At 45.3% G+C, this 27,407-nt stretch overlaps 2 protein-coding genes across 2 annotated transcripts in view; one reads left to right on the forward strand and one right to left on the reverse strand.

Moving 5' to 3' along the window:
- Positions 1–27,407, reverse strand: part of LOC140721365 (uncharacterized) — a 310,112-nt gene that overhangs the window by 255,711 nt on the left and 26,994 nt on the right. The window lies entirely within an intron of this gene.
- LOC140721337 (uncharacterized) lies at positions 11,922–21,059 on the forward strand. The gene is made up of 2 exons (XM_073036180.1): positions 11,922–12,084; positions 20,124–21,059. Exons 1-2 carry the CDS (start codon positions 11,922–11,924, stop codon positions 20,858–20,860), a joined length of 900 nt encoding a protein of 299 aa, XP_072892281.1. The 3' UTR covers positions 20,861–21,059.

The following is a 27,407-nucleotide window of genomic DNA, read 5'->3' on the forward strand; positions in this document are numbered from 1 at the left end:
CAAGTCGTGCCTTACGAGCCTGACTGTTTTTTTTTTGATGATGTGACTAAACACATTGATGTAGGTAGAGCCGTAGATGTAGTGTATATGGATTTCAGTGAGGCAGTTGATAAGGTACCCCATGCGAGGCTAATTGAGAAAGTAAGGAGGCAATGGATCCAAGGGGATATTGCCTTGTGGATCCAGAACTGGCTTGCCCACAGAAGGAAAAGAGTGGCTACAGACATGGAGCCTGGACTTGGACTTGGATTTGGACGGGGGACGACAAAACCAAACAACGATAGTCCATTCGTATCTTGGCTCGGAGTAGCGGCACAACGGTCTGCAACACTCAGCTGGACACAAGAGGACAAAAACAAACAACGACAGACAATTCGGATCTTGATTCGAAATAGCGGCAAACGACCTGCAATCCTCAGCTGGACACGATACGACAAAACTAAACAATGACAGTCCATTCGTATCGTGGCTCGGAGTGGCGGTAAACGGCCGGCAAATCAGCTGGCCAGGAAAACAACAGAATTCACAAAGCAACCCCGGGCACCGAAGCAACTTAGAGTCCACTATTCTCGGCGTCCCGGAAAGTGAATTGCCGCACTGGCTTGTAAGATGGTCCAAATTCTTGGCGGCCCGGAACGAGCATTGCCACACAACCCCGGAGACGCACCCGCAGCGGGTAGATGTGAGCCGGAGTTTCTGTACTGCCGGTTCGAAAAAGGATCAGGTGCCCTAATCAAGGAGCCCAGTGGCACACAGGGAAAAGGAGTGGCTAGCGGACCGGATTGTGGCAAGACAAAAAGACAGACAGAAATACTTTATTGATCCCGAGGGAAATTGTGTTTTCGTTACAGTCGCAGCAACCAAGAATAGTGAAGAAACATAGCAATATAAAACTATAAATAATTAAATAATAAGTTAATCATGCCAAGTGGAAATAAGTCCAGGACCAGCCTATTGGCTCAGGGTGTCTGACACTCCGAGGAAGGAGTTGTAAAGTTTGATGGCCACAGGTAAGAATGACTTCCTATGACGCTCAATGTTACATCTCGGTGGAATGAGTCTCCGGCTGAATGTATCCTGTGCCTAACCAGTACCTTATGGAGTGGATGGGAGTCATTGTCCAGGATGGCATGCAACTTGGACAGCATCCCCTTTTCAGACAACACCGTCAGAGAGTCCAGTTCCACCCCCACAACATCACTGGCCTTACGAATGAGTTTGTTGATTCTGTTGCTGTCTGCTACCCTCAGCCTGCTGCCCCAGCACACAACAGCAAACATGATAGCACTGGCTACCACAGACTCGTAGAACATCCTCACCATCGTCCGGCAGATGTTAAAGGACCTCAGTCTCCTCAGGAAATAGAGACGGCTCTGACCCTTCTTGTAGACAGCCTCAGTGTTCTTTGACCAGTCCAGTTTATTGTCCATTCGTATCCCCAGGTATTTGTAACCCTTCACCATATCCACACTGACCCCTTGGATGGAAACAGGTGACACCGGTGCCTTAGCCCTCCTCAGGTCCACCACCAGCTCCTTAGTTTCCACATTCAGCTGCAGATGATTCTGCTTGCACCAAGTGACAAAGTTTCCCACCGTCGCCTCAGCTCATCTCATCTCAAATCCCTTGCTGATGCATCCAACTCTGGCAGAGTCATCAGAAAACTTCTGAAGATGGCAAGACTCTGAGTTGTAGTTGAAGTCCGAGTTGTAGATGGTGAAGAGAAAGGGAGACAGGACAGTCCCCTGTGGCCCCCAGTGCTGCTGACCACTCTGCCTGACACTCTGTCTGTCTGACAACTTCATGATCTGGCAGAAAGGACACTTGATATACCGAATTAAAAATATTCCAGAATAATTTTGAACAATTTAGCAAGGTATTTGGCAGAGTCTCACGTGGGAGGTTAGTTAAGAGATTTCAGAGATCTGGCATTCAAGATGATGTGCTAAACTGGCTTTGACATCGGCTTCTCGGGAGAAGTCAGAAAGGGGTAGAAGATGGACTGATCCTCGCCAGTGAGTAGTCGGGTGCCGCAGGGATCGGTGTTGGGTCCATTGTTGCGTAACATCTATGTCAGCGCAGTGGATGATATAATTACTGCAATGTTTGTTTTCGGTTTTGCGAGAGGTAACATATGTGCCCTGGACTGTACTCATTAAATCGGTTCAGAATAACTGTGGTCAGGGATTTTCTTGTGAACACACCACGCAGAAATTGGCCATTTTGCCCATCCAGCCTTCTGCCCCACGCAGTGAAATCATGGTTTTTGTTCCGCAGCGCCGCCCGCCTCTGTCTGCAACTGGTCACCTCCCACCTTCACCCGCACCCCCGTCCCCCACCACTGCTGACTACGTATCGAGGCCCTGAACAGAATTGAAGTCTTTGCTTCTGCAGGACATTGAGGAAATCAGATTGAAACGCCCACAATAAACGCATTCGCAAAGAGAAAACAACACGCATTCATCTGAAATGACAAGACTTGGAAACGGAACTCCTACTGCCGAAACAGCCTTTCGCCCGTGTGATTGAAATCGTAACCCCTGATCTGAGAACTGTATCATTTTTTAATCGCGACGATCTCAATAGTTCAGACGAAAACTGCAGCGTCAATAACACCACCTCCGCAAGTGGAGGGTTACAATCCAAAACACAGATAAGGTGCTGATTAGAAATAAAGATCGGAAATAAATATCAGAAGCTGAATTAGTCTCACCTCAATTATCCAAGAATGTTCTGTCTCCGTCTGGATATTATTTTCAGGTCGCTTTCTTCCACCTTCATACAGACAATCAGGCGAGGATCATTTCGTACATATGGGGGAGGGGCCGGGTTGCTGTTCTGTGAGACTCACAGCGCGGGTTTCTGTGTCAAGCTGCTGCCTGTCCGCAGGACGGATTCCGACACGCAGACATTCCTCAGAGCGGGAGCGGCTTCTCTGCTGAAAACAAGTCCAAATGGTTCGACATTCCGCGCTCACAGTCAACTGTGAACAAAATTGTCTCAATACTGTCTTTAAATACTTCTGTTACAGGGAATAAACTATAAAAAAAAGAATGATATAGAAAAGCAGGATCTCCAGTGTCTGCAATCTGATTGTCCACTTGCTACAATTGCTATCAGACTTTATTAGTTTCCAGTATTTTAATGTTACCTGAAACTCCCATCATCTGTTGTTTTAATGTGCGCTTTTGTGCAATTTAATTAAAGAAATCGATCTGTGATCTGTGGCATTCTGACCGGAGACATTCCGAACAGTCCCTCGGTTATTCTGAATAGACCAGGACCCGCCTATTGGCTCAGTGTCTCTGACACTCCGAGGGAGGAGTTGTAAAGTTTGATGGCCACAGGTAGGAATGACTTCCTATGACGCTCAGTGTTACATCTCGGTGGAATGAGTCTCCGGCTGAATGTACTCCTGTGCCTAACCAGTACTTTATGGAGTGGATGGGAGACATTGTTCAAGATGGCATGCAACTTGGACAGCATCCTCTTTTCAGACACCACCGTCAGAGAGTCCAGTTCCACCCCCACAACATCACTGGCCTAAAGAATGAGTTTGTTGATTCTATTGGTGTCTGCTACCCTCAGCCTGCTGCCCCAGCACACAACAGCAAACATGATAGCACTGGCCACCACAGACTCGTCGAACATCGTCAGCATCATCCGGCAGATGTTAAAGGACCTCAGTCTCCTCAGGAAATACAGACGGCTCTGACCCTTCTTGTAGACAGCCTCAGTGTTCTTTGTCCAGTCCAGTGTATTGCCAATTCGTATCCTCAGGTATTGTTAATCCTCCACCATGTCCACACTGACCCCTTGGATGGAAACAAGGGTCACCGGTGTCTTAGCCCTCCTCAGGTCCACCACCAGCTCCTGAGTCTTTTCCACATTAAGCTGCAGAATGTTCTGTTGCACCAAGTGACAATGTTTCCCACTGTCGCCTCAGCTCATCTCATCTCATCTCCCTTGCTGATGCATCCAACTATGGCAGAGTCATCAGAAAACGTCTGAAGATGGCAAGACTCTGTGCATTAGTTGAAGTCCGAGGTGGAGATGGTGAAGAGAAAGTGAGACAGGACAGTCCACTGTGGAGCCCCAGTGCTGCTGACCACTCTGTCTGATACTCTGTCTGTCTGTCTCCTTCATGATCTGGGAGAAAGGACACTTGATATACCGAATTAAAAATATTCCAGAATAATTTTGAACAATTTAGCAAGGTATTTGGCAGAGTCTCACGTGGGAGGTTAGTTAAGAGATTTCAGAGGTCTGGCATTCGAGATGATGTGTTAAACTGGCTTTGACATCGGCTTCTCGGGAGAAGTCAGTAAGGGGTAGAAGATGGACTGATCCTCGCCAGTGAGTAGTCGGGTGCCGCGGGGATCGGCGCTGGGTCCATTGCTGCGTAACATCTATGTCAGCGCAGTGGATGATATAATTACTGCAATGTTTGTTTTCGGTTTTGCGAGAGGTAACATATGTGCCTTGGACTGTACTCATTAAATCGGTTCCGAATAACTGTGGTCAGGGATCTTCTTTTGAACACACCACGCAGAAATTGGCCATTCAGCCATCCAGCCTTCTGCCCCACGCAGTGAAATCATGGTTTTTATTCCGCAGCGCCGCCCGCCTCTGACTGTAACTGGTCACCTCCCACCTTCCCACCTTCCCCCACAACTGCTGACTACGTATCGAGTCCTTGAACAGAATTAAAGTCTTTGCTTCCGCAGAACATTGAGGAAATCAGATTGAAACACCCACAATAAACACATTCGCAAAGAGAAAACAACACGAATTCATCTGAAGTGATAAGACTTTGAAACGAAGCTCCTACTGCCGAAACAGCCTTTCGCCCGTGTGATTGAAATCGTAACCCCTGAGTAGAGAACTGTATTGTTTTAAATCTCGACGATCTCACTGGTTCAGACGAAAACTGCAGCGTCAATAACACCACCTCCGCAAGTGGAGGGTTACAATCCAAAACACAGATAAGGTGCTGATTAGAAATAAAGATCGGAAATAAATATCAGAAGCTGAATTCGTCTCACCTCAATTATCCAAGAATGTTCTGTCTCCGTCTGGATATTATTTTCAGGTCGCTTTCTTCCCCCTTCATACAGACAATCAGGCGAGGATCATTTCGTACATATGGGGAGGGGCCGGGTTGTTGTTCTGTGAGACTCACAGCGCGGTTTTCTGTGTCAAGCTGCTGCCTGTCCGCAGGGCGGATTCCGACACGCAGACATTCCTCAGAGCGGGAGCGGCTTCTCTGCTGAAAACAAATCCAAATGGTTCGACATTCCGCGCTCACAGTCAACTGTGAACAAAGTTGTCTCAATACTGTCTTTAAATACTTCTGTTACGGGGGGAAAAAACTATAAAAAGAATGATATAGAAAAGCAGGATCTCCAGTGTCTGCAATCTGATGTCCACTTGCTACAATTGCTATCAGACTTATTAGATTCCATTATTTTAATTTTACCTCAAACTCCCATCATCTACTGTTTTAATGTGCGTTTTCTGCAACTTAATTAAAGAAATCGATCTGTGAACTGTGGCATTCTGAACGGCGACATTCCGAACAGTCCCTCAGTTATTCTGAATTGTGTGTGTGTGTGTGTGTGTGTGTGTGTGTGTGTGTGTGTGTGTGTGTGTGTGTGTGTGTGTGTTTGTGCGTGCGCGCGTCTCTGTGTTAAAGATCAAGAGAGAGAGAGATCAGGGACGGGACTCTGTCCTCTGAGAGATTTCGGATGTCGCTGTCGGAGCGAAAGGTTCTTCTGCGCCGACTCAGTACAAACCAATCAGAGAATGTTTGTGATTGAAGTTAACAATGTCGTTTCTTTCAATCCATTTGGTCAAAAATTAATTCGTTCACTTGAACATTTCCCTTCTCCCCTAGTATTCCCTCCCTATCCCGACAGATGCCGAGCGGCGGGGTAAACGCTCACTGGTTCCTGAGCAGCAGACACACCATTTACCTCTGATGTTGAAACGGGGCGGATTTCAGTGAGTTCCCGGGTGACCGGTGTGATCACCATGCACCGGGATTTCAGTCTGAGCCGCTGCTCCCGAGGCGATTCGGTTATATTACGTCTGTCGCCCATTACAGATACACAGGTCCGAGTGAGACGGGGTAAATGTGGATTACAGCAGTTCTGCCTCCGCAAACCCTCGCCAGTCTGGGACGTGCCGGATATCGGGAGGAGAGGGGACTGGGACAAACGGAGGAGGCACAGACGGGAATATTGAAGACTGGGTTGACTGTCCGTCACGGCCGCAGCTCGGTTCTGTCCGGATTTCCGTGTAGATCTCACATTTTCCTTGTTCTTCCATCACAACCAATGGGGCGGAGGTTCGCTGTTTAATTTAGCGAATCCCAGGCTGTGGAAGGGATTCTGAAAGGTTTTATTCTTCACCCTGCGTGAGGACGGGCTTCCAGACGCTGGACGAGTTTGAGCTCAAACATTCCTGACCTGTCCCGGTACCGGAAGTCGCAGCTCTGCTGAAATCAAACCAAGCACTTTGGACAAATTTCCCCCAGAGGAAGTCTGAACAATTTTTGTCGTATATTTCTGAGAGCTTCTCTATTAAAGAAAATGTATTAAGGTTGTTTTATTAACACTAACATTAAGATATTATTGCGTTTCCATCCGGGAAAATGTTGTCATAAGAAAACCGTCGCCGGCCGTCAACAACGGGCTTCATTTCACAAGCAGCGCCTGTTGACCCACATCACGCCAAAACGCATCAGAAATGCTCCATCCCTGATTTAGTTATTTACTTCCCCTTTCCCTTTTTGTTCTCTCTCTGCCCATCACTCTGCCTGTTCTCCATCTCCATATGGTGCTCCCCTCACCCTTTCTTTCTCCCTAGGCCTCCCGTCCCATGATCCTTTCCCTTCTCCAGTTCTGTATCTCTTTTCCCAATCACCTTTCCGGCTCTCAGCTTCACCCCACCCCTTCCGGTCTTCTCCTATCATTCTTCATTTCCCCCTCCCCCCACTACTTTCAAATCTCTTCCTATCTTTTCCTTCAGTTAGTCCTGATGAAGGGTCTCGGCCCGAAACGTCGACAGTGCTTCTCCCTATAGACGCTGCCTGACCTGCTGTGTTCCACTTTGTGTGTGTTGCTTGAATTCCAGCATCTGCAGATTTCCTCGTGTGTGGATAGAGATGCATTGTTTAAAACGGAGCTGATGAGGAATGGCTTTAGCCGGAGAGTGGTGAATCAGTGGAACTATTTCCCACAGGCAGCTAGGGAAGCGAAGTCTTTATTTATATTTAAGGCAGTTTGACAGACTCTTGATCGATCAAGGCAAGAACGATACGGAGATTAGTCAGTAGACTGGGGCTGTGGGGAAAAATGAATCAGCATAATGAAATGGCGGAGCAGACCCGATGGGCCAAATGGCCTAACTCTGCTCCTTTATCTTCCCGTATTATGGCTCTATTGCACGTGACAGAGGCTTGTTTAGGGAAACCCTTTGCTTCTAGAGATCACAAAGCCAGTAAATCCAACTGAACTATGGAAAAACAGCGCACCGTGTTGAGATTTTAAACTGGAGAAATCTATCAGAAAGGATTTGACGTGTGGATTGGGAGCAGCAGTTTTCTGGCAAATCTGTACGTGGTAAACAGGAGACCTCCAGAAGGGAAACTGTGAGAGTTCAAAGCCTGTACGTGGTAAACAGGAGACCTCCAGAAGGGAAACTATGAGAGTCCAAAGCCTGTACGTGCCTCTCAGAATAAGAGCTAAGTGTATCCGTTTGGGGAAACCGAGGTTTTCAAAAGATATTGAGGCCTTGGTAAAGAAAGAAAATGCAGGTGCATAACAGGTATAGATAGTTAGAAACAAATGCAGTATGTTTGGGGTCGAGGGAACGTAAGGAAATACTTGAGAAAGATACCAGAATGTTTAAAGGAAGGCATGAATTTGCCCTAGCAGACAAGGTGATGGAGAATCTTATGGGATTATAATGATATTTGCAGAACAAAATGATCGTCAGGGACAAAATTGACCCTCTGGATTATCGATTTATGCAATTTATGCATGGAGACAAACAAAATGAGGGAGATTATAATGGTTTATTTGCATCTGTGTTATCTCTGGAAACGGACACAGAATCCACCGAAGTGAGGCAAAGCAGCAGTGACGTCATGGACCCTGGACAGAATGCGGAGGAGGAAGAGTTTGCGGATTTGAGGCAAATCAGGGTGAATAAATCCCCAACGCGAGACAAGTTGTTCCCTTGGATACTGAGAGAGGAAATTACAGAAATTGTAGGGGTGGTAGCAGACATATTGAAAATACGCTTAGCGACAGGAGAGGCACCGGATGATTTTATGCTCACCTCACATTCGAATTACCTGCTGTTGTTTTCACGATGTCTTTAAATAAATCAACCCGCGGCAGTCCCGACCGCGACATGACACAATATAAAGAACTGTATCAAGGGGGAGGGGAAGGGCAGGGGGTGTGTGTGGAAGTTCGTGAGGAGGAAGCTGAAGATGTGTTTCCCTCTGTGAGTAGGTTGAGAGAATGAGAAGGAGCGAGAGAGAAAGAGATGGAAAGAGAGGAGAGAGAGTGTGTGTGAGGAGGGGGAGGAAAGTAGGAGGAGTGTAAGCGACAAAGAGCGGGGTCACTAGAGGGGGCGAGGGCTTGAGTTAGAAGAGATGAGTGTAGAAGAACTGGATTATGAAGAATGGTGAGACGATAAGTAACAGAGGTAGAGAGCGGGGAATGTGATAGGACTGGCACCTCAATGTTCCGCAGCTCCGTTGTTCCAGACTCAACAAAGTTGGTGGGGGGGGGGGGGGGTAATTAAAGGGGCTGGTGGCGTCACTATTCAGGCAAAATGTCATGATGACTCAGTCAGGTCAGACTGGAGAACATGTCCACATACAACACAGAAAAATACAGCACAGCAGCAGGACATGAGCCAAAATGTTGTGCCGAACAAGCTAAAATGCAAATCACTACATCCCTTCGACGTATGTCATGTCCATATCTCCCAAACTTCCTTACCTCTATGTGCCTACCCAAACGTCTCCTAAAAGTCTCTAATGTATCTGCCTCTACCACCAAACCAGGTTATTTACAAACAGCACAAACAACAGAGGCTCCAGCGCCGATCGCTGCAGACTCTCCTCATTACAGACCTCCCGCTCGAATGTCCCTTCAACCACTACCACCTGTCTTCTATACGCAATACAGTTCCGAATTCAGGCAGCCGATTCACCCTGGACTTTCCCTTGTTCCCTTCACAAACTGAACAGCAAGATTGGCTACTGGCCAGTCCTTCGGGACATTGCCTGTGGCAAAAGATGACAAGGATACTGGTCAAGGGGCCGGCAATCTCAACTCCCGTCTCCTTCAATAACCCGGGGCTAATTAAACTTTGGGTCCGATCCACCTTAATACTCACCTTAATCGACAAGTGTCCATTGGAACAGGTTCTTTTCTGGAAAGAAAATATACTATGTCAGTGGGAGAACATCAAAGGTAAAATTTTGAGAGTTTAAGCTTTTCTGGGTCTGTCAGAATAAAAAGAAAAAGTAACACTTTTTGGGAATCTTGATTTTCAAGAGATATTGAGCCCTGGTAAAAAGAAACATTGAGGTGTGTGTGATGCAGAGGCAGGTTGGAATAAATGTGGTATCTGTGGAGTATAGGAATAACAGTGAATGCTTAAGAAAAAAATCAGCATTTCTATAAGAAAGCATGAGGTTGCCTTAGCAGACAAGGGGATGGAAATCCGATGGGATTATACAGATATTTTAAGAACAAAGGGATTGCAAAAACAAAATTGACCTCTGGATTTTTACAATGGTAATTTAGACGCGGAGACAAAAGAAAAACAATGCGGGCGATCGTAAATGGAGATTTTATATCTGTGTTTACCCAGGAAACGGACAGAATCTATAGAAGTGAGACACAACAGAAGTAGGTCATGGACGTGATACAGATTACAGAGAGGACGTGCTTGCTCATTGAAGCAAGTTAGAGTGGATAAATCCCATGAGACTGACAAGTTGATCCCTCAGACCCCGAGGGAGGCAAGTGCGGAAAGTGCAGGGGCCATAGCTGATATGGGGGAGGTGTAGGGGCTGCGAGAAAGGGTGCCAGAGGAATGGGACAGAGGGTCATGAGAGGCGTATGGGAAGAGTAGGATAGGCGAGAGGAGAAAGCATGAGGAAAATCGAGAGCGAGGGTGAGAGAAGGGTAGGAGACCAGGGAGGAGCAAGGGGTAGGGAGAGTGAGGAATATGAGTAGTAGTGAGGGAGAAACAGATGGCATATGAGACAGGATTAGGGAGATTGAAAGGGGGAGGGGAAATAACGGGGGCGAGGAGGGGCTGAGGGAGTGGGATGCGGAAGGAGAGGTGTGCGTCGAGGAGAAATCGGTGTGTGATAGGGGTAGCAAGCAAGGAGGGATGTAACTGAGGATGCGTGAGATGGTCTGCAGGGAGGGAGGGATGGTGGACTCTGCGAAGAAACAGGGTGACGAAGTCGGACGGCGAAGAACAACGAGTGAGTGAGATGGCATCAATGACGACAGTGAGCGAGACGGGTTGGAGGCAGAAGGGGGGAACGTGTTTGCTGCGGAGGGGCAGGAGGGTGAGCATAACGGTGATGGAGAGAAAGAGAGTTGAAGTTGTCGGGTGGCGAGGTCAGAATTATTGGAACAAGTATTTATTTATCTGCAATTGCAAGGATGTTCATCATGGCTTTTCACGAGTCACTGAACAAATCCAGTGTGAGATTGCTGTTCCTGGTCTTGGGACACCACAGCGGGGATGTTCACCACGAAAGGTTCCTGGTGTGCGATTCTACACGGGAATTCTCAATAAATCTTATCGCGCACCATTCCATGCTTTACCGCACATGATTTCCATTCTCTGTATCCCACAGCAGGAGATTCACTGTGTACAGTTCCCGGTCTCCAGGTCGATCTGTTAATCTACCGAATCCCATTGATCTGCTCTCCATCCCCTCCCATCCATGTTCCACGAAAAACAATGAGATGATTATGGAGTCGAGGAAAAGCAAGATAACATGGAGAAACAAAATAAGAAGGTTAATAGGTGGCATAAGTTTGCCTTATCAGAGAAGATGAGGAAGAATCCTAAGGGATTATACAGGTCAAAAGGTTTGCAGAGGACACAACTGATCCTCTGGATTATCGGAATGGTAATGTATGCGTGGAGCCAAAAAAAAACTATAGAGGAGTTCCTAAGTGGATGTTTGCATCTGTGTTCACTCGTAAAGAGGACACGGAATCTGTAGAAGTGAGGCCATGGACGTTATACACGTCACGGATGAGGAGGCGCTTAGACGAATTAAGGCAGATACATCCCGAACAACTGACAGGTTAACCCCCTCGGACCCTGAAGGAGGCTTGTACGGAAATTGTAGGGACGTAGCCGATAAGTTCAAATTATGTTTATCGACAGGAGTTCTACCAGAGGATTTGTATTCTGTTTTGTTAATTTTGTTCACTTTTTTTTTAAGAAAAGCTCTAAATTTAAACTAGAAAACTATAGGCCAGTGTGCCTCGCATCAGTAGTGGAAGGCGCTGGAATGACCAAAATAACTAGCATTTGAACAACAGGTCTGATTAGGGATTTCGGGTGTTCTAGACAATCTTATAGATTTTTTTGAAGAATGTGCGAGGAATGTTACCAGGAAAATTGATGAAGGCAAGGCATTGGATATTTTCTACCTGGACTTTAGTAAGGCTTTATACAAGGTCCCACATCGGATGATGATCTGATTGACTGACGGTCTGGTTGCCTTTCTAACTGGAGAACCTGTGATTGGCGGAATGTCGCAGGGATCGGTGCTGATATCCGTTGTTTTTGTCATCTATATCAATGATATGGATGATAATTTGATTAACTGGATCGGCAAATTTGCGGATGACACCATGGTTTTGGATGCAGTTGACAGCGAGGAGCACTATCAGAGCTTGCAGGGGGATCTGCATCAGGTGGGAAAATGGGCTGAAAATGGCAGATGGAATTTAATGCAGGCCAGCGAGTTGTTGCTCTTCGGTATGATCAAGCAGGAGAGGTCTTACACGGTGCACGGTAGGGCACTAAGAACTGCGGTAGAACAAGGGCGCCTGGGAATACAGGTCCACAATTCGTTAAAAGTGGGGGCGGACCTAGATATGGTAGTAAAGAAATCTTTGGCACATTGTCCTTCATAAGTTAAAGTATTCAGTACAGGAGATTCCGTGAGTTAAGAAGGTTCTGAGGTCTAATTTGGAGTATTATGAGCAGTTTACGTCACCTACCCACAGGAAAAATGTAAATAAGTTTAACAGAGTACAACGACAATTTACAAGTATGTTACTGTGATTGGAAGACCCGAGTTATAAGTGAAGATTAAAAAGGTTACGACTTTGCTCATGACACGCAGAAGATCTGGGAGAGATTTAATAGAGGTCTACACATTCATGAGGGTATTGATAGGTTACATGGGGTAGAGGGATGGGGAGAGTAAGGTTTATGTCAGGCGATAGAGCGAACTGAGAGTCCCGTTTTTAATCAGCACACTACTACTCCCCACCCCACTCTGATAGTTCATTTTCAATCAGCCCATCATCACGCCCCCTTGGTAAAACATCTGGCCATTTGGAATAGCCGAATTTTAAGTGAAACAAATTCTACAAGTATTTCCGGCAGGGTGAGAATCAACAATCACTGCTTGTGAAACGAAACCCGCTGTGAACCGTGGGCGAGGGGATTTCTTGTGACAACAGTTGTCCAGATGGAAATACAATAATCTCTCAATGATGGAGTTTATAAATGTTAATAAACTCCTCTGAATCGAGAGGTGCTGAGAAAATCATTGACCATTTATTTTTTTTCCAAATTGAGTTGGAATATGTAGTCGAACGTGTCTGCATTAATTTCAACAGAAATGCTGCTCCCTGTACCTGGACAGGCGACAGACGTTTGAGCTGAAGCTATACCTACGCCGGGCAGTCCTATTTACACACGGGGCGGAGCTCAGATCCTCCCAGAACCCGGACTGGATCAAATTCGCAGCCTGGGACTCGCTGAGTTAAACAGAGAAACTCCGCCCCACTGGTTACGATGAAAGAAAAAGGAGAGAGCTACACGGAAATCCGGACAGAAAGGTTAACGCAGCCTGTTTGTTTCCCTCTTTAGGGTTGCTACATTGTTCCCACTCCCGCCTCCTCCCGCTGTCAGACCCGTCCTGAGCCGGTGAGAGTTAGTGTGACCGGGCTGCGGCAGTCCCGCTTTACCCCGGCTCACCCGGCCCTGTCCATCTGTAATGAGCGACGGACACTTCACAGCCGAGTGGCCTCGGGAGCAGCAGCTCAGACTCAACTCTCCGTACAGGGTGAGCACATCGGTGCAGGACCATTGTCGGTCACCCGAATAGTCAGACTGTGATTTCCCGGGACCACACTGAACGCCGTCCGGTTAAACATCAGAGGTAAGTGTTGTCTATGATTCTGCACAACGATTCAGCGTTTACAGCGAGGCTCGGCTTTGATCGGAATCGGGAGTGAATTTAGTGGGAGAAGGGAGTCCTGACATGTTCATGTTAACCAGACAATCATTGTCCAAATGGATTAAGAGAAACGATGCCGTTGCCTTCAACCAGAAATACTCTCCAGGGTGGTTTCTAATGAGTGGGAACTGAAGGCATCTTTCACCCCGATAGTGACACGTGAAATCCCATGGGGTAGTGACCTATCACTGGTCTCTCTCTCCCTCATTAAAACACAACTACTTAAAATAACAGGACGGGATCCCAGTTATATTACAGAATGTCGCTTTTGGTAATGCCTCGGTTCGATTTATTTGAAGGAAGCCTGAGAATTATTTCATCACATCTCCAGATGAAGCGAATCTGAGATTAAACGCAAAATGCTGGAAACTCGTAGCAAAGTAACTGGTAACGTTGTGGGATCGCGACCACACGTGATGTTCTGTGCAGCACGTCATTGGGACTATCTCTTCCTGTAGCAGAAAGGGTTAAACTTCCTTCAGATTTGAAGGGCAGTGTTTTGTCCAACCGGTTGGATTTAGTTTCTGCAGAGCGGCCGCTCCCTGTTCTGAGGAATGTGTACGAGCAGGCAAATACTTGCACGCAAACACTGGGCTCCGAGTCTCACAGAACAAGCCGCACCTTCCCAATCAGTCGATCATTTGGCCGCTTGCCCTTTCCATTCCAGTCTTAATGAAGGGACTCGGTCCGTGACGTCGACTATTTACACCCATCCATAGATGCTGCCTGACCTGCTGAGTTCCTCCAGTATTGTGTGTTGCCATGGTTACGAGAGATCCGTGTGGGGCAGTGGGCGGGGTTATTTGTCAGAAACGACACACGGTATCCACACTCTCAGAATATTCTTGGGGAATTACGGTGAGAATAATTCAGCTTCTGATATTTATTTCGGATCTTTATTTCCAATTAGCCAGTCCTCTGTGCATTGGATCAGCGGTCAAGGAGATATTTTAAGCCACTTTTGTCTGTGGTGCTTTTTGTCTTCCGACTGTTACCTGTTTGCACAATTGCCATTTTCCACAAGTTAAGTAAAGATTAAGAACAGCTGTAGAACAATGACCGCCCGTTTCAAAGCAAAGATACGAGATCCGTCCAGCAAACACCTGCTTCGTTTTCAGAATGTCTTATTTCAGACGAATATATCGATTGTTCCTGTGCCGATTGGGAGAGCTTTGAACTCTTCTCCTCAATGGCCAGTGGGAGCAAAGTCTTTGACTCAGTTTACGGCCGATATTGTTGATAAACAGCGGGTTTGAAATGTTTCAGGGATGGACGGGGGTGTGGGGGGGGGGGGGGAGAATGCGTAATGACATTTTAGATCAGATATGACATGGCTTCATGATCTGCAGCAGCACATTCGAGCGGCCGTGTGGTCCAGTTCTAAGTATTGGTATGTTGACACGAAAAGCTCTGACAATTTAATCAGTGCAATTTAGTATAATGACGGCATGCGAAGAGGGATAGGATTTTATTGTAGGGTTGAACTGGAAACAAATATAAATCGATTTATGTTTTAATTTCCAGTTTTGTGCGTTGATTATTTTCCCCTGCCTGTAAATAATCAACACACAAAGCTGGAATTTAAATAATTTAATTTATTAAATTATAAATTTAATTTATAATTAAGGTGCGGGGCTCACACTGAGAAGATTTGGGGAACCTTGTGTGCCCGTCATCTGCCAGACAACCGTCGTCAGGAGACGTGCGAGTTATTTAGCTCCATTGGTGCCGAAAAGTGTCAATCTCTGCCTCATCTCAGACTGAACTCTCCGCGCAGGTTAAGCACCCTGGTCCAGATCCAGTGCCGCCCACCCGTAGTGTCAGGGTGAGGTTACCCGTGACCGCACCGAACGCCATCCGGTTACAGCATCAGAGGTAAGTGGTGTCTCCTATATCAGGTTATAAGTTTTATCTGTTTCCCCGCAGGGCAAAGGGTTGAGTGAAATATGAAAGCGACTTTGATCATACCCAAACGAGAGTGAGTTGTTGGGTAAATTGGAGTTTGCGCGGATAGGGAGCAGCTGACACACAGAACCAAGTCCCACAGAACCACAACCCACTTCTCCCTAATCAATCAAACATCTGGCCCTTCCCCCTTCCTTTCCAGTACTGATGGAGTACTGATAAAGCTGTTCACCCTCTCAACCCCAGATCCACTGATGTCAAAGGGGGTCAGCCTGTCTCCATTCCTCCTGTAGTCCACAATCGGCCCCTTAGTTTTGTGACAATGAGGAAGAGGTTGTTTTGTTGACAAAAGACAGATGTTGTTCAGACGTCAGGGCATGGGATTATGATATTGTAGTCATTACTGGAATTTGGTTTCACCCAACAGTCTGAGGGATTTAGAGGAACCTATTTATAGAGAGATCACAGACTATGCCAAGAAACAATTTTTCATTTAGTAAGTGAATTAACTTTCCATATATTGACTGGGACTCCCATACTGTAAAAGGACTAGATGGGGTAGAGGCGTCAAAAGTTCCCTTAATCAGTACGTAGAATTCTCGACGTAGAGGTTAGGAAATGATCCAGGGCTAGAGACATATATTAGTGTATGGGGACACTTTGTGTCTAGTGATCATAATGCCAGGAGATTCCAAGTAAATACGGAAATACAGAGGCCTGGACCTCTCTTGAGATTCCAAATTGCAGACAGCTCAATTTTAAGGATTTGACAAGTGTGGATTGGGACAGAATGATTTTTGGCAAAGGAGTACTTGGTAAGTGGGAGGCCTTCAGAAGTGAAATATTGAGGATGTCTAGTTTGTATCTGCTTGCCTAAATAAAAGTTGAAAGGGAACTGGTTCAGGGTACCTTGGTTTTCAAGAAATACTGAGGCCCCGGATATTTTGTTCCTCTAAATGCCACAGACTGTTGGGTGCAGCCAAGAGTCATTAATGACTACATCATTGCATCATGACAACATGACTACATCATTCCAAGCCGTGAGCTCAGTTGTCATTTTTTAGTGGTCTTCTGTTGGTTTCTAAAAGCTTCCCAATGGGTTTTGCTCGTTTGTTTGCCCTTTCTTTGGCTTTTCTGTTGGATTTGGCTTCTCATTTCAGCCATGGTTGTGTCCTCCTGCCTTTCCAATGCTTCCACTTCTTTGGGATGTATCTACCACGCACCTCCTAAGTTGCTCCCAGAAACTCCAGCCATTGCTGCTCTGTCGTCACTCCTACCAGATTCCTCTTCCAGTCAGGTTTGGCCAGCTTCTCTGTCACAGAAACATGGAGAAGGTCAGCACAGAAACATGCCCACTCTGGACGATCAGAATGGTAATCAATACGGGAGACAAAATAGATGGGGGAGGTTTTAAATAGTAGTTTTGCATCCGTATTGACTCAGGAGATGGACACAGAGTCTATAGAAGTGAGGCAAGGCAGCATCAACTTCAGGGACCCTGTACAGATTACAGAGGTGGAGGTGTTTTCTGTCTGAAGGAAAATTAGCGTGGATCAATCCTCAGGGCCTGACAAGCTGTTCCCCAGGACCCTGCATAAGATAAGTGCAGAAATTGTCGAGGCCTAAGCACAGATATCTAAACCATACTTAGTGACAGGTGAGGTACTGGAGGATTGGAGGACAGCGAATGTTGTTCCTCTGTTCAAGAAAGGTTCTAAAAATAAACGAGGAAATTGACATCAGTAGTGGGAAACTTATTGGAACATTTGCGCAGAAACAGAATATATAAGTATTTGGATCTACGTGGATAGATGGCATGGCTTTGTGCATGGTAGGTCATGTCTAACCAATCTTCTCTCTAGTCTCTCGAGGAAGTTATCAGGAAAGTGAGTGAAGGCAAGGCAGTGGATATTGTCTACATCATATATGTCAAACTCAAGGCCCGCCGGCCAAATCCGGTCCGCGGTGGAATTATCTTTGGCCCGCGAGGTAATATCTAATTACTATTAAAGCTGGCCCCAGTAATCGAAGCGCCTATGGCGTATGATATGGCTAATGCTGAGTTTATTCAGGTACCAGGTTTTCAGGGTTTTTAGTGTTTATTCGGCAGTCTTGCTCGGCAGTCTTCTTCATAAGAAACGGAATTTGTAAAGTGAAACACTTTGTAGTTATAGCAGAGACTGAGACACATGAGAGCAGGCTGAAAAAACTGAGGCAACGAAAGCTGCGTTCGCACGCGTCCGACTGATCCGGCACGCATGAAGCTGCATTTTGCTCAATGAGTTTGACACCCCTTGTCTACATGAACTTTAGCAAGGCAATTGACAAAGTCTCATATGGGAGGTTGGTCAAGAAGATTCAGTCACTCAGCATTCAAGATGAGACAGTAAATTGGATGAGACACTGTCTCTGGCAGATTTCAGAGTTTGGTAGCAGATGATTGCCTCTCTGACTGGGGGCATGTGACTAGTGGTGAGCCACAGGGATCAGTGCTGGATCTGTTGTTGTTTGTCATCTATATCAGTAATCCGGGTAATAACATGGATCGCCGTATCAGCTAATTTGTGGATGAAAACAAGACTGCGGGTTTAGCAGACTGATAGAAGACTATCATGGCTTGCAGTGCGAACCGGACCAGGTGGAGAAATGGTTTGAGAAATGGAAAATGGAATTTAATGCAGCCAATTTCGAGGTATTACACTTTGGTAGGATCTACCAGGATAGGTCTTACACAGTGACTGATAGGGCACTGAGGAGTATTGTTGAAGAAAGGGATGGGGCAATAGGTCTATAATTCACTGAAAGGTGTGTCACAGTTGGATAGGGACAAAAAGAAATAATTTGGCACATAGGCCTTCATAATCCGAAGTACTGAGTACAGGAGATGGATGTGATGTTGACGTTGTACAAGACAACGATGAGGCCTTATTTGGAGTATTGTGTGTAGCTTTGGTCACCATCCCCAGGAAAGATTTTAAAATAGTTGAAAGAGTTCCGAGAAAATTCACAAGGATGTTGCCAGGTCAGGAGGTCTTGGGTTATAAGGAGAGTTTGAACTGGACTTTATTCCTTGGAACGCAGAAGACTGAGGGGAGATTTGATGGAAGTGTACCAAAATTATGAGGGCATAGATAGTGTAAATTCAAGCTGACTTTTGCTACTAAGATTGGGTGGGACCACAACCAAACGTCATGGGTTAGGAGTGAAAGGTGAAACATTAAGGTCAACATGAGGCGAAACGTCATCACGTCATCGTGCGAGTGTGGAATGAGCAGCCAGCGCAAGTTGTGCATGCGAGATCGATTTCAGCATGTTAGAGGTTTGTGCAGGTACCTGGATGGTAGCGATATGGGAGTGGGCAGATGGCCAACGAGCCTGTTTCCATCTTGTGCTTTCTATGACTGTTACAAGAACCTGAAATAATACTAATATTCATTCTAAATCCTTTGAACAGCTGTGTGGAACAACTATTCATCTCAGCAGGATATATTTACATGGCTTTAAAAATGTGGCACTTTAAATTGACAGTACATGAAAGAAAGTCAACATAGGTTACTTGTGTGAGATTGTTTCAGTTGCTCTGGGGCCAGGCACCAATGCAGCTCAGTGGGAACAGGGAATAATACCAATTCGAGAGTCAGACTGAGCCAAGTCACAGATTGGAGACAGCAGAAACATGGAAAAAAATCCAACAGCACAATACAGGCCCTTCGGCCCACAAAGCTGTGCCGAACATGTTATTACCTGAGAAATTACCCAGGGGTAGCCATAGTCCTCTAATTTTCTGAGCTCCATATACCTGCTCAGGATCCTCTTAAATACTCAATTGTATCCGCCTCCACCACCGTCGCCGGAAACCCATTCCACACACGGACCACTCTCTGTGTAAAAATCTTACGCCTGATAACTCACCGGCACAGATTCTTATAGAGGCAGGAGGAGCATCAGAGAATTTCATGGACATTCCATTTCCCAGCACTGTGCCCAGTTAGAAGGTCATTTCTCTCTCCAACTTGGGTTGACCTTCACTGTAACAGTGTGATGTCAGATCACACCTCGGCGACCAAAGTGATCTCATCTTAAATGTTGTCCTTCACCCACTGATTAATTTTGCTTTTTTTTCAGGTTAAACACGACAAGAAATTTGTCTACGGGAATCTCGAACACAACACGCCAGTCTCGCTGCGTCTGCCCAGATATTTAAAAAGTGGAACGGGGTATTCGTAAAATCATCCTTCCTGCTCATTTCCCGATCCTACCTGTTTCGACTGGGAAGGGACTCGCTCGGTCATTTGACCTACTGGCATACCTGTCATTTTACACCGGGAAGCGGCCGTTCATCTGCTCAGACTGTGGGAAGGGATTCACTCGGTCATCCCAATTACGGACACACCAGTCGGTTTACACTAAGGAGAGGCCGGTCACCTGCTGAATTTGTGGGGAAGGTCATCTGAAGTAATGGCACATCAGCGAGTTCACACTGGAGAGGGGCCATTCACCTGCTCAGACTGTGGGAAGGGATTGACTCAGTCATCTCACCTTCTGAAACACCAGTCAGTTCACACTGCGGAGGGGCAATTCACCTGCTCAGACTGTGGGAAAGGATTCACTAAATCATCTCACCTACTGAAACACCAGTCAGTCCACACTGGGGAGAAGCCGTTCACCTGCTCAGACTGTGGGAAGGGATACACTCGGTCCTTTCAGCTGAAGGCACATCTGAGACTTCACACTGGGGAGAGACCATACATCTGTTTTTTGTGTGGGAAGGGGTTCACTCAGTTATCTAACCTAAAAGCACACGAGTCAGTTCACGCTGGGGAGCGGCCCTTCATCTGCTCAGACTGTGGGAAGCGATTCACTCGATCATCTCATCTGAAGGTTCATCAGAGTGTTCACACTGGGGAGAGGCCTTTCACCTGCTCAGACTGTGGGAAGGGATTCACTCATTCATCCTACCTCAGGAGACACCGGGTAGTTCACTCTGGGGAGAGGCGATTCTCCTGCTCCGACTGTGGGAAGGGATTCAATCGATCATACGACCTACAGAAGCACCAACAAGTTCACACTGGGGAGAGGCCGTTCACCTGCTCAGTCTGTGAGAAGGGATTCACGCGGCCATTCGACCTACAAAGACACCAGCGAGTTCACACTGGGGAGAGGCCGTTCACCTGCTCAGTCTGCGGGAAAGGATTCACTTTCGCATCTCACCTACAGACACACCAGTCAGTTCACTCCGGGGAAAGGCCATTCAGCTGCTCAGTCTGTGGGAAGACATTCACTCAGTCATCTAACCTACACAGACACCAGCGAGTTCACAGTGGGGAACGGCCGTTCACCTGCTCAGACTGTGGGAAGGGATTCGCGCGGTCATCTAATCTACTGAGACACCAGCGAGTTCACACTGGGTAGAGGCCGATCATCTGCTCAGACTTTCGGGAGAGATTCTCTCAGCCATCTCCACCAAATGTGCATCATTGAGTTTCCACTGGGGAGAGGCCGTTCATCCGTTGTGAATGTGGGAAGGAATTTACTCAGTAATCTAACCTTGTGACAAGTGGAGTTTAATATTCTGGATCTGAGACAAATAAATTAGTTATATTTTAAACTCTGTCTCTGGTACTTAGTGAATTTATAACACGCCTAGTGCAGAGTAGGGAGTCAACTCAGGCTAGCTGGATCCTGCCAGTGATTCTGTTCCAGGACAGTCCTTTAAATCCTCCCCGGTTGTTCCACTCTCTCTCTCCCTGTCGGATGGGTTCCAGTCACCACTCTGTGGGTGAAGAGGCTTCCCTTGAATTCCCTGCTGACTGAAGAAGACGAGCTGACTGCAGTTCTGTCTGAGATGTTCTTCACCCCTCTCATCTCTGGACTGAAGAAGAATGACTTTGGTAGTTAACCTCCTTATTCACGATTGATTTCCACATTATGTGTCATTTTCCCTGCTTCTAAAAGTTGTTGAAAACACCCCTGTCCTTTAAAGACTGAAAGCAGAATGGAAAACCATCTGTTGGATGTTCAACGAAGCAGGGTCAGAAACCCGAGGGGTGTCTGCACAGGGCAGAGTTTGGGGCTCTGGATTATGAACGTATGATGATGAGAAGGGAAGCAGCAGCGGGGCGTGGCAACGAATGACAGAGTAGCAACATTTGGAAGCTGATTGACAGAGAAAATCTTTTGTTTGTCTGACTGATGAGAGAAACAATAACTGTGGTGAGGTGCTCCACTGGTTGTGGAACATGTGTGTGTTGGGATTGGTTTTATCTATTAAGGTTGTTGTTCCTGCTTGTTTATCTTGTAGTATTATATCCGGATGGTTATTATGGATTGTCCTATCTGAAACATTGTATTGATAATCATATAATTTGTAATATTTGGACTCTAAAACCGGATCAGGCTTGAATTTATGGAGCCTTTAAGAAGTGATAGAGGGCATTCATGAGTTTGTATTTTAAAGATTTTGGTAAATGATATTTGCCACTTGATTGTACTTTTGTAAGTAATCAGATTGAATTAAACTGCTGCAGGAGCCTGGAATGTCTTCGATTGTCTTTGGTTTCTCTTGGCATTTTCTGCATTTACTGCTTTGTTTGTTTGTTGGTAGAATCTGCGGGTAGAATGAAGGGATAGTAAATGTAAAAACAAACCCCCTGATGGGAATTGTATAGAGACCTCCAAACAGTAGTAAGTATGTGGTCCACAAATTACAATGGGAGATAGAAAATGCGTACCAAAAGGGCAATATTACAAGATCACAAGACAAAGGAGCAGAAATAGGTGAGTCTGCTCCGCCACTCCACCTTATGTTAATAAGAGGGTTAAAAATGGAACCAAGGCAAATTCATGTTTGATAGAGCTATTTAGAAAAAAGAAAAGTATAATTCAGATAATGGTAGTAGAGTAATTTCGAGCGTGTACATTAAAACAAAATGGGACAAGGAATGAGGAATATTTATATCTGAGGAAGAATGGACAATATTATGGAGTTATCAATTGAGGTGTACCAGTTCACAGAAATGGACGGAGTTTGGATGGAAAACCTTGATAAGATATTTTATTACACCCTCTCAGAAATCCCATTATAATAGTTAACTTCCTGTTTGCTGGAGTAATTGTGGAAATGAAAATGCAAACCATTATCATATGTTCTGGGATTGCCCTGTTGTCAAAGACTATAGGAGTGGGATACACACTGCCCTGAAAGACATTTTAAATGTGACGTCCCCATAGAAAGTAAGACCATATATTTTGGGTATACACCTCAAGAATGCTAACAAAGAGATAAATATTTAATGAATTTTCTGCTGGTTGCTGGTAAAAAGATTTTTTTTACCAAGAAATTGTTATCACAGGACAGCCCCACCTTAAACGCATGAATGGAAGTTATAATGGACATTTACAAAATGGAGAAGATAACAGCATCTGTTAGTCATAAGTTGGAACAATTTGATTCATACTGGAAAAAATGGTTTAACTACATAACACCTCATAGACCTGATTTTATTCTCACAAATGAATGAAAATATTGTAAAAAGGATCACTGCCTACTTGTACATAGTTTTCTCCTTTCGCTTGTTCTTTCTTTCCTCTCTTTTCTATAAGTGTATACCTCAGATGAATATTATGTGGAGATTCGTGGCAAATATATATGTAAAGTACCTGAAATACATCTTATGGAAATGTTTGTTGATGATGAACATCATTAAAAAAATAAATTACAATAAAAAGAGTCCCGAGGAAGGATCTTGGCCCGAAATGTTGATTCCCATCCATAGATGCTGCCTGACATGCTGAGCTCCTTCAGCACTTTGTGTGTAGTTCTCTAGATTTCTAGCATCTGCAGGCCCTCTTGCTTCCCAGATACTTATATATTTCTTGAGAGAACAAGCTGGTAGTGGGGTTTGTGGCTCTGTTGGTAAAATATTAAATAAAATAATTAGAAAGAGGCGGCATAGGGTCTGAACGTGTAGAATCAGTGGGTAGAATGAAGGAATAGCAAATGTAAAAAAAAACTCCTTGATGGGAATTGTATAGAGATTTCCAAACAGTAGTAAGTATGTGGTCCACAAATTACAATGAGAGATAGAAAATGCGTGCCAACAGGGCAATGTTACAATAGTCATGGGGGATTGTCATGCAAGTGATTAGGAAAATCAGGATGGTGTTGGTCTCAAGAGGAGGAATTCCTAGAATGCCTACAAGATGCATTTTTAGAGCAGCTCATGATTGAGACCACTTGCGGATCAGCTATTCTGGATTGGGTGATGTAACGAACCGGAATCAATTAGGTCACTTAATTTCAAAGAACCCTTAGGGACAAGAGATCTTAATACGATTAAATTCACCCTGACATTAGAGAAGGAGAAGCAAAAGTCTGATGCGGAATAATTAGAGAGGCATGAGAGAAAAATTGGTCAAAATTGATTTGAAAAGAACACGGGCAGGGATGAAAACAGAGCAGCAATGGCTGGAATTTCTGGAAGCAATTCGGAAGGCACAGGATATATACATCACAACGAGGAAGTAGTATTCCAAAGGGAAGGTGACAAAACCGTGGCTGATAAGAGAAACCAAAGAAAACGTAAAACCCAAGGAGAGGGCATAGAGCAAAAATTACTAGGAAGTTAGAGGATTGGAAAGCTTTTAAAAACAAACAGAATGTAACTAAAATAATTAAGAAAGAAAAGATGTAATACATCGGTGTGCTAGCTAGTAATATTAAAGAGGATACCAAATTTTTCTTCAGCTACATATAGTGCAAAAGAGAGGCGGAAGTGGTCGGGACAACACGGGACTGCAGAAGATGGAAATTAACTCCTTAGAAGATTAGCAAAGAGGTTAGAGAGTATTTGTTAGAGAGAGTGCAATGAAGATTCATCAGACTGATCCCTGGAGTGGTGGGGTCATCATATGAAGAAAGATCAAATATGATAACCCTTTCATTTAGAGAATCGAGGAGTGAGAGGAGAACACATTGAAATGCACAACATCCTTACTGGTTGAACCAGGGATCCCAGTCTCTGAAAAAGGGGTGGACTGAAAGATGATGCTGAACAGGTAATAATGGGGTTGTGGTGCAAAGTGATGGCAGAAGAACTGAGTAAGTATTGTACGTCAATCTTATCTCTCGAAGGCACCAGCAGGAATATGGAAGTCCCAGATGTTAGTGCTCAGAATGTGTAAAGTTACATTACACGAGAGAAGATTCTTCGGAAACAGAGAGGGTCTGAAGGTAAATAGGTCACCTGGACCAGATGGTGTACACCCCAGAAATCTGAAAGAGGTGACTGAGGAGATGTGGAGGCATTAGCAATTGATTTTTTCAAGAATCGTTAAGGAAATAAAATCCTAATAAGTTTTTTCCTTCACTACTCCCCCTCTCGCAGTTTTACCTATCACCGACCACTTCTTCCACCCCTTCACCCTCACACTTCTTCCACCCCTCTCATCCTCACACTTCACTACTCCCCCTCTCGCGGTTTTACCTGTCACCGACCACTTCGTCCACCCCTTCACTTCCACACTTCTTCCTCTGACGTCTCATCTTCCCCCCCGCCCCCCCCCCCGTCCTGATGAAGGGTCTCGGCCCGAAACGTCGACTGTTTACTATTTCCCATATTTGCTGCCTGGCCTCCTAGGTTCCGCCAGCATTTTGTGTTTGTGTTGCTTGGATTCCTAGCATCCTCAGATTTTCTCCTGTTTTGGATAAAACCAAAAGCGGGGTCACGTAATATAGCAAGAAAACTGTGGGAAGTGAGAGGATTGGAAAGCTTTTAGATAATTAACAGGAGACAACAAAAAACACACACAGGAGAGACAAGATGATAAATTAAGGTAAGTGAGCCAATAATATCAAGTATCAAAAGTTGCTCAGATATATAAAGAGTAAAAGAGAGTCAAGAGTTAATATTGTACCGCTGGAAGATGATAGAGCAGTGAGTAATAGAGCAAAGAAATAGCGGCCGAATGTAATAAGTATTTTGTGTCAGTCTTCACTGTGTCAGACACTCGCAGTATAAGACTATCTGACATAGGAGAAGAATTAGGCCATTCAGCCCCATCAAGCCTGCTCCGCCATTCTATCATGGCTGATCCCAGTTCTCACTCAGCCCCACGCACCTGCCTCCTCGGCATATCCTGTAATGCCCTGACTGATCAGCAAACTATTAGCTTCTGCCTGAAATGTACCCACAGACTTGTCCCGCACCGCCGTCTGTGTCAGAGAATTCCACAGATTCACTGCTCTCTGACTAAATAAAATCCTCTTTAACTACTCTAAAAGGTCGCTCCTCAGTTTTGAGGTTGTGCGCTCCATTATGGCTACCCCCACCATACGAAAAGTCCTTTCCTCATCCACCCTATCCAGACCTTTCCACATTCGTTGGTTTTCCGTGAGATTTAACACCCCCGACCCACATTTATTAAACATATGTCAGTGCAGGAGTACAGGCCCAAGGCTGGAAACGCTCCTCATGCCTTAACCGCTTCATTCCCGGAATCATCTTCTTGAACATCCTCTGGACTTTTTCCAACGACAACACACCTTTTCTGAGATATGGGTCCCAAATATTCTAAGTGCGGCTTAAGTAGTGTCTTATAAACACCAGTATCATCTCCTTGCTTAGCTATTCTACTTCACTTTAAATAAATGCCAGCATTGCATTTGCCTTCTTTACCACAGGCTCAACCTGTAAATTAACCTTCTGGGAGTCTTGCCCGAAGACTCAGATTTCCTTCTGTACTTCCGTTTTTGAAGTTTCTCCCAGTCAGTTTCACCATTGTTCCTTTTCCCAAAATGCATTATCGTACATTTCGAAATATTGTATTACATCAGCCACTTTTTGCCCGTTATTTAAATTGTTTGTGTCCTGCTGCAATCGCATTGCTTCCTCAACATTACCAACGCCTCCACCAATCCTTGAATCATCCACAAACTTTGCCACAAAGCCATCAGTTCCATTATCCAAATCATTGACAAATAATGTGAAAAGTAGCGGACCGAATACTGACCCCTGAACACCACAAGTCACTGCTGGCCAAACAGAAAAGGCCCCTTTTATTCCCACTCGCTGCCTCTTGGCTGTCAGCCATTCCTCTGTCCATGCCAGTATTACTTCGGATTTCTATCCTGCTAAGCAGTCTCATGTGTGACACCTTATCAGATGCCTTCTGAAAATGCAAGTAAATGATATCCGCTGCCTCTTGTTTGTCCATCCTCCTTATGACTTCCTCGAAGAACTCTCACTGATTTGTCAGGCAAGATTTCCCTATGCAGAAGCTATGAGGTTAAGCTAACTGGACTATAATTTGCTTTCTTTTGCCTTCCTCCCTCCTCAAAGAGTAAAATGACTTTTGCATTCTTCTGGTCCTCCGGGACCATGCCAGGATCCAGTGATTCTTGAGAAGTCATGACCACTGCGCCTGTTATCTCTTCAGCAACCTCTCTCAAGACTCCGGGATGTAGTCCATCTGGTCCAGGAGACTTACCCACTTTAAGAACCTGAGTTTGCCTAACACATTTCCGTTTGTAATAGCAATGACACTCTTTCTGGCACACTACCAGTGTCTTCCACGGAGAAGACTGATGCAAAATACCTACCAAGTTCATCTACCATCTCTTCCCCATTTCTACCAGATGAGCATCATTTCCCAGTGGTCCAATATCAACTCTCGCCTCCCTTTCGCATTTTTATAATGGTTTATTGAATTGTCTAGTTTGCTCTCATATTTCCCCTTTCCCCTTCATATAGCTTGTTTTTTTAGTTGCCTGTTCTAGATTTTAAAAGCTACCCAAGCGTAGACGCCAAGTCATTGAGTGTATTTTAAAGGGATGTTCAAAGATTATGGGGAGAAGGCAGGAGAATGGGGTTGCGAGAGGTAATCATTTGGACAGGAAGGAATGGCGGAGCAGACTCGATTGGCTGAGCAGCCTCTGTCTCATATCTCATGGCTCATGGTC

The sequence above is a fragment of the Hemitrygon akajei genome, unplaced genomic scaffold (genome assembly GCF_048418815.1).
Source record: "Hemitrygon akajei unplaced genomic scaffold, sHemAka1.3 Scf000054, whole genome shotgun sequence".
Taxonomy (NCBI): domain Eukaryota; kingdom Metazoa; phylum Chordata; class Chondrichthyes; order Myliobatiformes; family Dasyatidae; genus Hemitrygon; species Hemitrygon akajei.

Coding starts and splice junctions, on each gene's coding strand:
- LOC140721337 (XM_073036180.1), top strand. CDS start 11,922: ATGGTTTTGGATGCAGTTGACAGCGAGGAGCACTATCAGAGCTTGCAG. Junction 12,085..20,123: donor GAGGTCTTACACGGTGCACG/GTAGGGCACTAA, acceptor TCACCTGCTCAG/ACTGTGGGAAGGGATACACT.